Raw genomic sequence first — 12533 nt, 5'->3', positions numbered from 1 at the left:
AAGTACTATGACCGTAAGACTGGAGATGAGATAACTTGGATTTCATGGTCGAGCAGCTGCTCATAAGCCACACATCACGCCAGTAAATGCCAAATAACGCCTCACTTGGTGTAAGGAGATTAACACTGGGCGATTGAACAGTGGAAAAACGTCGTGTGGAGTGACGAATCACGGTACGCAATATGGCGATCCGATGGCAGGGTGTGGGTATGGCGAATGTCCAGTAAAAATGCAGTGGTGCATAGGAATCTAATACTGTTCTCCCAGGAAGGGCTCAAAAAACACACTCTTACAATAGTCACTCTTCACACATCTGTGAACTCATTCCATATGCTACTACCTTCGTCAACAGCCTGCAACATTAAATTTCGGAGTCTGTGGTGTTATGGTGTGGTCGTGTTTTTCATGCAAAGGGTTTGCACCCCTTGTTGTTTTGCGTTTCACTATTACAGCACAGGCCTCCATTGATGTTTTAAGCACCTTTTTGCTTCCCACTGTTAAAGGGCAATTCAGGGATGGCGACTGCATTTTTCGACACGATCGAGCAGCTTTTCATAATGCACGGCCTGTGGCGGAGTGGTTACACGACAATAACACCCCTGTAATGAACTGGCCTGCACGGAGTCGTGACCTGAAATTTATAGAACACCTTGGCCTCACCGATCGACATCAATACCTCTCTTCAGTGCAGCACTCCGTGAGGAATGGGCTGCCATTCCCCAAGAAACCTTCCAGCACCTGTTTGTAGGTATGCCTGCGAGAGTGGAAGCTGTCATCAAGGCTAAAGGTGGGCCAACACCATACTGAGTTCCAGCATTACCGATGGAGGACGCTACGAACTTGTAAGTCATTTTCAGCCAGGTGTCCGGATACTTTTGATCACATAATGTAATTTAGCTATGCTACGTTGTGATCTGAAGGGCTACATTAATGTTAAACACAGCCAACAGCCTACACCTGTAGGAATGACTTTTCTCTCCAATGAAAATACTTAGAATAAGCTGAGGTAATGATGAAATTTTATTCAACATATCCCACATGCATGGAAATACTGGAGATGGATTTGTTAGCTGGTTGCCAAGGTGTTCATAGTGCGTCATTGGCCGTTTCTATCAGTGTAATATCTGGGCCTCCTTATACACAGTCAGCTGACACAGTGGTTAGCACATTCGAGGACATCAGTTGAAATCCCCATCCGGTCGGCCGGAATTAGGTTTTCCGTCACTTTTCTGTATCGCTCCAGGCAAATACTGGGATGGTCCCTTTGAATATTACAATCTGTTTCTTTCCCCATCCTTTCGTATTTCGAGCTTGTGTTGGTTATCTCGTCAGTGATGTAGTGTCTTGTAGATAAGGCGTTTATTACATTTTCACGAGCTTCAGATACGAGCGGCTAATTTCCTGTTATCTGTGTGGTTACTAGTTCAGTTTTCAAATTTCTTCCATGTTTGAGCGCTTGCTAGAGACAGTCTTGCATTTCAGAAGCAGTGTAGTGTGAAGTAGCGCCGCTTGTAGTGTCCACCCTTGTATCGTACAGGCGTTTGTTTATTTTGGTTAGAGCAGCTGAGTGTTGGTTAGACGGTCGGTGACTCAGCACCTTGCGTTCCTGCAGCAGATAATGCGAGTACACAGTTCGTTCGTATATTTTAACTTTCAAACAGGCAGTGTCTAGAACATAGTTCCGTCGTACCTAGTATGGATTGAAACTGTGGGTTGGTAATGCTGTGGTCGCAGCTCCAGGTGGTGTCACACGGCTTGAGGCTGCTGCTAATGGGGATCAGTCTGGGAAGCCGGACATTGGGATCCAATGGATGTCCAACACTTCCCACGTGACCTCAGGTCGGTCGAATACAGCCGCCACCCCAGATACTGGCTGCAGTGTGATTGACAACTAACCTGTTGGGGAGTGGCAGATTACGCTAAGGTGTGGCCGGCAGCGAAAGGTTTTCTGGGGACAGTGTTGGAAGGGGTGGGGGTGGGGGGGCAATTGGTTGGAGGACGTCCACAGTTCATCTGACGTATAGGTTTCTGACACTATCTGTCTCTGGCAATATCCCTGTGCCAGATGCAGGAATCCATGTGTAGTCTGGGTGCACACTGAGAGGAGTCATTCCAGATGTGTAGCCGGCCGCGGTGGTCTAGCGGTTCTGGCGCTACAGTCCGGAACCGCGGGACTGCTACGGTCGCAGGTTCGAATCCTGCCTCGGGCATGGGTGTGTGTGATGTCCTTAGGTTAGTTAGGTTTAAGTAGTTCTAAGTTCTAGGGGACTTATGACCTAAGATGTTGAGTCCCATAGTGCTCAGAGCCAGCCAGATGTGTAAAGGTTGTTCCAGATGCCATGAAGAGCATAGGATGCAGCCAGTTTCAGGTGGTAGCTTATGTCAGTACTAACGATATGTGTCACTTTGAATTAGAAGAGATTCTTTCTGGTTTCAGGCAGCTACTCAAGTGGTAGGGACTGCCGCCTTGCTTACGAGATGAAGGTGGGACTCACCATTTGTAGCATCATTGTTAGACTAGGTGGTGGTCCTTTAGCACAAAGTAGAGTGGAGGGTCTGGATCAGAGGCTCCGACAGTTCTGTTACCCTGTAGGGTGTAGATTCCTCGGCTTACGCCATAGGATGGTTAAGCAGTTGTGACTTCGACTTGATTCCTAAGATGAAGTCAAGTCGGTAATGTCATTGGATTTCCCTCTTTTCGTATGTTTTGGTATCTAGAATGATTCCACATTCGTCTCTTCTCCGCCTTGTTCACTCTTGTTACTGTGTAATGTGGCTGCAACGCCAGCAGGAGGCGCAGGTCTCGCGGTGAACAGCGGTCACTATGTTTCGGCTCATCACTGTACGCATGTAATAACCTGCTTCAAAACCTGTACATTTTTTTATGAATACTGCTCTAATTTTTTCACGAGCATCTGCACATAGACGAATGCCGGTATTTGAGTCTGTGTTCAAGACCTGTTGCGTATCGTCTATAGAAATTAGACATACGACTAACTAAATGCAGAAATCTACTGTTGGGGTAAGACTCTCCCAGATGTCCTCATTAGGGAGGGAGCAAGTGTCATTTATTTTCACGCGAGTCAAACAGATATCTCCACAACCATATGGAATGTCTCACAAAGAATCCTCTATACATTTATGTTATGTCAAACGATTCATCTTTATGTCCAGAATGATACAGAAACTTCAGAGTAATGTAGGATCACACACACACACACACACACACACACACACACACACACACACACAAAAGGCACCACTTTCCTCCCTAATAATTTATTTATTCATGATTTTGTTCAGAAAACCAAGTAATTTATTCTTAAATTAATAATAGTGAATTTGTAAAAGACTTTGCTTCGATATATGTATGATGTTCTTATATTTTTAAATAGGTGGGAATAAACATTTGATTAATTTCGTGTGCAAAATAAGATTCAGATAACTTATCAATTCTAGGTAAATAGTTACTTAGCAGTGAAAGTGATTGAAACGGAACACAGGTATTAGTTTATAAGTTTTTAAGTTAGTCACAAACCTCTACCATTCCAATATACCAAAAACAATTTAATATAAATCTCAATGTTTTTTCTAAATGATAACACTTTTGGCATTTCGTACAACAATTTCACAAAGATAATAAACGGACATTTAAAGGGCAAAAATGTTACCATTTACTATATGCTACATGGCACTGACTCCAAAATATTGGAGAGTCATTGAACATGTTTATTAATTAAATAATTCAACCAGTTAAATGGTCGTTCCACATGAGTTTAAGCTCAATTACAAATATCTTTTGCTGACAGCAGACGCTATTAATGAAAATTGTGTTTGAAAATCTGATACATATTTTTCATTAATATAATCTGAAATTTGGAAATTTCCTGTCACTTAGGAATCACTATCCAAAGTTAAATTGTTAGCCATGTTGATACAACATCTAGTTCTCAACAGCTGCTGATCACAGTTAACCATTTGCTCTTAGAAGCGATATTCACGTTGAGTATGCTTCAAAATACCTGGTGATCAAAAAGTCAGTATAAATTTGAAAACTGAATAAATCACGGAATAATGTAGATAGAGGGGTACAAATTGACACACATGCTTGGAATAACATGGGGTTTTATTAGAACCAAAAAAATACAAATGTTCAGAAAATGTCCGACAGATGGCGCTTCATCTGATCAGAATAGCAATAATTAGCATAACAAAGTAAGACAAAGCAAAGAAGACGTTCTTTACAGGAAATGCTCAATATGTCCACCATCATTCCTAAGCAATAGCTGTAGTCGAGGAACAATGTTGTGAACAGCACTGTAAAGCATGTCCGGAGCGATGGTGAGGAATTGGCGTCGGATGTTGTCTGAGCATCCCTAGAGATGTCGGTCGATCACGATACATTTGCGACTTCAGGTAACCCCAAAGACAATAATCGCACGGACTGAGGTCTGGGGACCTGGGAGGCCAAGCATGACGAAAGTGGTGGCTGAGCACACGATCATCACCAAACGACGCGCGCAAGAGATCTTTCGCGCCTCTAGCAATATGGGGTGGAGCGCCATCCTGCATTTTGGTTCTAATAAAACCCCATGTCATTCCAGGCATGAGTGTCAATTTTTATCTCTCTGTCTACATTATTCCGTGGTTTATTAATTTTTCAAATTTGTACTGACTTTTTGATCAGCCAGTATGTTAAATAGTTTAAGTTAGGTTGGGATAGTTTATGTTAGATTTGGATCTGTTAGGTTAGGTTAGATTATGTTGGATTAGGGTGGTTTAAGTTAGGTTACATTAGATTATGTTAGGTTCTGTTAGGTTAGATTAGATTATATTTCGTTGAATTAGGATAGGTTATGTTAGGGATGGCCAGTAGTTACATATTGGGCATAAGGGAGTATGCTAAGCTCGACAAAATACGTACCTGCTCCCGGACGAGGTCGTCCCAGCCATTGCCACCTTGCCAGACGAGCCCCACCTGGTGGCTCAGGATGGGCAGGTTGCAGACGAAGCAGATGGCTGTCATCGTCCTGTGGGCACCCCAAAGCCACGATGTCACCCGACCAGTTCATGGTGGAAGGTGCTTTGTTGATTAACTATATGATGGCCTTGGCTACAGGACTGACTGAGTGAGAAGCGGTAAGAAAACACGCTTACCAGAGAAAACGTTATTCACCCCCTTAATAGAACGCACTGTTCGTGTTCGAGCGCTGCATATGGTGTAGAAGTCCCAGACGGTCATCTAACTCTCCACTACTGACGGCGGTAATACGTGTGTAACTGTTTGTTTTATGTAACAACCACAGAGTCAGTTGGTCGACGTGCAGACGTGACGCAATGGAAGAAAGGAGCAATAATGTTTGGACTTCTCCTAAATTACGCGGTAAGTGAAATAACCAGACTTCTTGGTGTATCCACACGGACTGTCCGTTGTCTCTTCAAGGAATTATGTAGCACTTACAGGCTGGAAACCGACAGCAGCCGTTCATGGTAGTAAATTGCTACAGTCAGTGACTGAATGTTCTTATCAACCAGTTTGCGAATGAAAACTTGAATGTAGTACATGGAATGAATAATTTGGGGTTGAATACCTTGCAAAAGTCCATGTCTCACACCGGAACTGAAAGGTGCATGTCTTCAGTGGGCCAAACAAAACATACTGGACAGTAGATGACTGAAAGTGTGGTCTGAAGGGACTTTTTAAATGAGAGAAGTCAATGAGTGCACCGAGGCAGAATGAGGCGTTGGACCCACAGGGTGTCGAGAAAGTTGTTGAAGCCAGAGATGATTCTGTGATATTTTGGAGATATTTTTCTATGCACGACGTGGGCTGAGAATTCCGGTTACCGTGAACGACACAGATTTTTTATTTCAAATTTCTCTTGACTAACTGTTGCCCATCCTTCTACAGCTTCTTGATGACTATACTGCAGAAACTCTAGTTTCACGAGATTGAAAAAGCCGTCTTCTCAGGGCTGCACGTGTACATTTCTAGGTTTATTTGTATTCGGTCATGCCATCAGCCTTTGAGTGGCCAATCTGTATCACCTGAGCTTAACTTCATCGAGTGTCTTCAGCTGGATTAGCCATGCCAGAGAAAGACTTTCTTCCTCACCAAACTAGGACAAAATCAAGGTTACAGAATTTAACGTGATGCCTCTTGAGAGTGATCAAATTTATGTCCGGTGTGCTTGGATTGTGACTAACGGTTTGGAGTGTCAGACAATCATGTTGCAAAATGTATGTATAGTTTGTGAAATGGCCAGTAACTGCATAATATTTGACTCTATTACTCCTAATACTCAATTCAAAATTAAGGAGTTATTCAAAGTAGAAAGAGATTGCCGAATATATCCGTCATGATTAGAATTACAGCTCTCAAGAGAAGCAAGGAAAAATCCATCTCTATAAAATGTACAGATATATCCCAAAAACGCATGTGTGATGGACAGGTTATTTACCTTCAGACGGTCCCTACCACGAAATTAATAGAACTTAAGAACATGTTACTCTGATATCAGAATTTTAGAAGTTGTGGAGAGCACATTTTGACTGCAGTTTACTACATTAGTGTAATCAAATGTGTTTGTTTCTCAGAGAACAGCAATTATTGCTGTCAAGTAAGCCATTTATGATTTTGATGAATGAGAAAAACACTACCGCACATTTTCAGCTAGGACAGGACAATATTAGGCTTTGTAGAGCTTCACTATGAAATAATTATTTACAGTTATTTTAAGAAATAAAGGAAAATTATCATCTTAGAACCAAGAGATGGAGTGCATAAGCAGATTAAACTTACCTGACACTTCACTAAAATTAAAATAAAGAAGTAATGTAAATTTAAAATACTAGGTACTATTGAATAAAGTTCGCTTTAGACATTCCCAATCAGTGCATTGGAAAAGAAATCGAGAAGCCAATAACTTTGAAATTTTAATTTAGCAAGTAGCAGTTAGTTGACGATGCCTTAGCGTTAGTATCTGAAAACAGCGTTATACATTCTGCGCTCTCATGGAGATGCAGATGGCTCCTAAAGCTACAGCCTCAAATGCGCTGCTGAAAGAGAAATAGAGCAGAGAAAGTCAGCACTGGCATGTATTTAGAAACCAACTTCAGTTCATTAATCAATATGTGGAATATGGGCTAGTGAAAAATCAAAAATTTCTTTTATATTTGCGGCAACTTCATTTTAATTAAGATTTGGTGTCCTCGCTATAACTTTTAAGCAACGTCTATTTCAAAAATGTTAAATCCTTTAAGATACCGAATGTATGAGTAATATCAAAACAAAAGGAAAAGCAGGTGTTAGGATTCAACATAAAAACTCAGTACTGAACAAACAATACAAAAGTTGTAACGGAAGTATTACTTAATTGCATGATTTATTTAGACAATTCCCAATAAATTTATCTTTATAAATGTGAGTATTAAAATAGTTTTATAGTAGTAATTTAACTTTCAATTAATTTATGATCAAAATTTAAATTTTCTTTAATGAGCAGTCAAATGACATAATTCTTTACACCATCATATTTACTTTTTTATATTTGTTATAAAATTTTGACACTTATGTAATTGTAGTTAAAATACTGAAATCCATATGTTAAAAGTAAAACTGCATTTCTATACATAAGAACGAAACATAAAGAAAATCATTTCAGAAAGAACACACTCATGCTACAAAAAGGGTATCGTAAGGATATGTAAAGTCTAAATGTGTACTGGTGTCAAGGTAATTGGTATCAATTCATCACACATGTTTCTACTAGATGTAATCCTAAGAGGAACATAACATTTTTGAAATAGAGCACAAGTGTCTAGCAACTGTGACATGCGTTGCTAATCTTAGCAAGCAGGTGCGATGCGTATAGCGTAACGTAGAAAAATAGATCATCTATCTGTGAGTAATGCGTTCCAAAAATGCCATGCACCTGTCCTTTAAGTGAACAGTGTGTTTATTGAAACAATAAAAATGTATTTGTTGCTTAGATGCGCATTCCAAAAGCTATTTTGTGCCATAGGTATCAAATCAAAAACAATTTCGATAAAAATATTTCTGTGGTTTGAAAAGCAGGCTGATGAAATAATTTATGTGCTCCACCACTGACAAATTACAATAATTATTTGCAGCCAATAATTTTGAAAAAGTTTGACTTTCGATATGAAAGAGTTTAAATAAAATTTGATGTATATATAAAGAAGCTATAATACGCAATATCCTACTTTGCTGGTGATCAAGAAATTGCCACAAACAAAATGGCCACTGACGCAACATATTTGGATGATGTGAATACGAAATTATGAGACACTGCTGGAACAGGAAGAAACTTTTTTTGTGGTAGTGGAAATGAAATGTCAAATGTATGACATTTGAGAAAACGTGGTTTCCCTCAGCATGAGATTTTACAAATTTATAGAAATTGAATAAATAGAAGGCTTTCGCTCACCTCTTTTTAACAATTAGATTGAAATTTTAGTTGCTTTCCCATACCATTCGATATTATGTTATCAGTTTTGCTTTCAGTACCGATAGTACTAGTGCTTTGAACATTAGTGTCATGACTGTAAAGAGTTTTAGGTAACGAAATTCACTTATAATAGAAATTCATTTAATTTTGGATCACAAGAGGCCTCAAAACACTTACTTGTGTATTTAATGACCCGTTTGCACGGTACTCACAGTTTCGTCAGTGAAAAATCATCGACTCCAAAACAGTCGTTCAGTGGCCTATGTACTTCCAAAATACGTGAAAATGTGAGACTAGGCTTGTCACAAAATTTTAAAAATGTAAAAAGTAAGTAACATCTCTATCCACTCGGTGTGAACGAGTGTGTCTGTTGGTACACCTGTAGTGACGAAGGCGGGGAGATGGGAGCGCCATTGCTCATTCTCGAATTCTCCGCTAGATGTCAGGCGGGGCGCGGGGGGTGTACGCGGGGGGAGTAGTTGTGGAAGAGGTGGAAGCTAGGCCCCTGCGGCTGAAACAGAAAGCAGTGACGGGTCTCCTGCTTACACTGCAACACAACCGTCACAGAAAGACCGTCAGAGCGGCGGCTGACATCCTGCGCGCCGCCATAGTCGTCAGATCTCACTGTTGAGCTCCGCCATGTCACTAGGGTACCTGTTGAAGAAACACTTTGCACGCACACGTAGCAAAGGTGAATAACTCAAGCAATTACGAAACATCTTAATTCTAACTACTGCTACTGGCAGATGATGAAGTGCAAATATCAGTAATACACTATTGGCCATTAAAATTGCTACACCACGAAAATGGCGTGGTACAGACGCGAAATTTAACCGATAGGAAGAAGATGCTGTGATATGCAAATGATTAGCTTTTCAGAGCATTCACACAAGGTTGGCGCCGGTGGCGACACCTACAACGTGCTGACATGAGGAAAGTTTCCAACCGATTTCTCATACACAAACAGCAGTTGACCGGCGTAGCCTGGTAAAACGTTGTTATGATGCCTCGTGTAAGGAGGAACATGCGTACCATAACTTTTCCGACTTTGATAAAGGTCGGATTGTAGCCTATCGCGATTGCGGTTTATCGTATCGCGACATTGCTGCTCGCGTCGGTCGAGATCCAATGACTGTTAGCAGAATATGGAATCGGCAGGTTCAGGAGGGTAATACGGAACACCGTGCTGGATCCCAACGGCCTCGTATCACTAGCAGTCGAGATGACTGGTATCTTATCCGCATGGCTGTAACGGATCGTGCAGCCACGTCTCGATCCATGAGTTAACAGATGGGGACGTTTGCAAGCCAACAACCATCTGCACGAACAGTTCGACTACGTTTGCAGCAGCATGGACTATCAGCTCGGAGACCATGGCTGAGGTTACCCTTGACGCTGCGTCACAGACAGGAGCGCCTGCGATGGTGTACTCAACGACGAACCTGGGTGCACGAATGGCAAAACGTCATTTTTTCTGATGAATCCAGGTTCTGTTTACAGCATCATGATGGTCGCATCCGTGTTTGGCGACATAGCGGTGAACGCACATTGGAAGCGTGTATTCGTCATCACCATACTGGCGTATCACCCGGCGTGATGGTATGGGGTGCCACTGGTTACACGTCTCGGTCACCTCTTGTTCGCATTGACGGCACTTTGAACAGTGTACGTTACACTTCAGATGTGTTACGACCCGTGGCTCTACCCTTCATTCGATCTATGCGAAACCCTACATTTCAGCAGGATAAAGCACGACCGCATGTTGCAAGTCCTGTACGGGCCTTTCTGGAGACAGAAAATGTTCGACTGCTGCCCTGGCCAGCTCATTCTCCAGATGTCTCACCAATTGAAAACGTCTGGTCAATGGTGACCGAGAAAGTGGCTCGTCACAATATGCCAGTCACTACTCTTGATAAACTGTGGTATCGAAGCTGCATGTGCAGCTGTACCTGTACACGCCATCCAAGCTCTGTTTGACTCAATGCCGAGGCGTATCAAGGCCGTTATTACGGCCAGAGGTGGTTGTTCTGGGTCCTGATTTCTCAGGATCTATGCACCCAAATTGCGTGAAAATGTAGTCACATGTCAGTTCTAGTATAATATATTTGTCCAATGAATACCGGTTTATCATCTGCATTTATTCTTGGTGTAGCAATTTTAATGGCCACTAATGTATAACATTGAAACAACAGCAAGTAAGATTAAAATAATATTTACATCTTCAGGCAGATTAAACCACGCCATATTCCTCTTCAGACTTCTTCCTAGAAACTCGAGGCTGAATCAACATACAAAACAATTGAACTTCAGTGACTAACCCTCAGACATGTATATGAGATTAAAACAGCTTAGCTCAAGAAAAGACATGCTCCAATTGTAATGGGCTGTTTCTTAACAGCGTCTTCGGTAGTTAACAATATTAACCAACCGATCGAGATTGTGTTTTGTATTTGCTACAGAAATGCGGTGTGTTACTCAAATTTTTGGACCATTTTGAATAGCATTTCCTGATTTCTGAAATACAAACAATATGTAGAATTTTAGGTTTTACATATTCTCAAATTTCTACTTTTCTTCCCATGTTGCAAGGAACTTTCGATATTTGCTGAACTTGTACAACTAAATAATAATAAAAGTATACATTGGTTTGACAAAAATCATGGGATAGCGATGTGTACAAATACAGATGGCGGTATTACCGCGTACTCAAGGCATAAAAGGGCAGTGTATTAGCAGAGATATCACTTGTACTCCGATGATTCGTGTGAGTAGATTTTCGACGTGATTATGGCTGCAAAAACAGAATTAATAGACTTTGAGCATGGAATGATAATTGGAGCTAGACGCATGGTATATTCCATTCTTTAAGGAATTCACAGAGTCAAGAGTGTGGCGAGAGTACCACATTTTTAGGCATTACTTCTCATCACGGACAACGCAATGGCCGACGGGTGCTGTGTGCTCAATTAACTTGTGTATACAAACCAGATACTTTTTAGTAAAATGCGAGAACAAACCGTACACTGAGCTACACATGACGTTGTGTACATCGGATGTAGAGGCAACTATGTTGCTGTGGGTACGATATTTTTGGGTCTCAACGTCAAAAGGCGCAATAACATGAGGACGACTCTCTGCTCTACTCCCAGTGCCACGCAGAGCGTATGCACGTCAGTAAATACCATGTGCTGCAGTACTGGAAACTGATCTCTCTCTTCAGAATGCCGGACGGGAAGTTTACAGGTCTTGTAAGTGGGTTTGAAATTATATGAGGTGGTCTAAGTGCGACCTTCTCTGTGGCAGAAACTTGCGGGAAAACAGAAAACACACACACACAGTTCCCACATTTACGCGAACAGATTGCAACAGGTTATGCAAACATTATACCTGTAAACATTCCTTGTTTGTCGTGTGGCGTGACTGTTCACGTGAGATAAGCTGTAATAACAACTACAGTGTTTAGTGCTATATTTGTTCCGCTGTGCTTTCACTGCTGTGCTGGAAGCTCGGGACTTGTAATTTAGGAACACAATCCGGACACCCACTGGCGTTCCAGTACTGGCAGGACAACAAATGAGCTATTTATCCGCCACTCGTCATTTGCAGCATGTAAACAAATAAACCTGGACGCTTGCGAATGTGTGAGTAGGAGCTCTATACGAAGTTATTCGAAATAATTTCCACTGCGTCTGACAAACAGAATCTCATGATACTGAGGGTATTCATGCACTTTTGGTTGATGGAATGTCATCATCTACATTTTTTTTTGCAGCATTATACGCTGACGGAATTGGAAGGCGATATTTATCGAAATTTTATGATCCGTTCAGAATATAATGGGCACTAAACGATTAACTTGCCGTCCATTCGAAAATGATATCCATCGACCACACTATTCAAATAGCAGAAGTAACAAGCATTAATGCATAGAAATTTATATTATAAATGTGTCATAAATTCAAGAACAATATTTCACGTCCTTCGATTCATTTTTAAAGATCTTTACATTCCTTCATACAACTACTCTTATTTAATCGACTTCACTATTCCAAAAATTTCAAA

General features: G+C 41.2%; 1 protein-coding gene across 1 annotated transcript in view; it reads right to left on the bottom strand.

Annotated features, from left to right (window-relative positions):
• LOC126209925 (serine/arginine repetitive matrix protein 1-like) overlaps positions 1–8885 on the bottom strand; it is a 124703-nt gene extending 115818 nt beyond the window's left edge. The window contains exons 1-2 of the mRNA XM_049939044.1: positions 8851–8885; positions 4925–5030 (exon numbers count right to left, since the gene is read on the bottom strand). Of these exons, the coding sequence (XP_049795001.1) occupies positions 4925–5030; positions 8851–8885 (141 nt within the window). The remainder of the gene's footprint in view (positions 1–4924; positions 5031–8850) is intronic.
• Between the last annotated feature and the right edge of the window lie 3648 nt (positions 8886–12533).

This window comes from Schistocerca nitens, chromosome 10, assembly GCF_023898315.1.
Source record: "Schistocerca nitens isolate TAMUIC-IGC-003100 chromosome 10, iqSchNite1.1, whole genome shotgun sequence".
In the NCBI taxonomy this organism is placed as follows: Eukaryota; Metazoa; Arthropoda; class Insecta; order Orthoptera; family Acrididae; genus Schistocerca; species Schistocerca nitens.
This window is presented reverse-complemented; position numbering and strand designations above follow the sequence as displayed.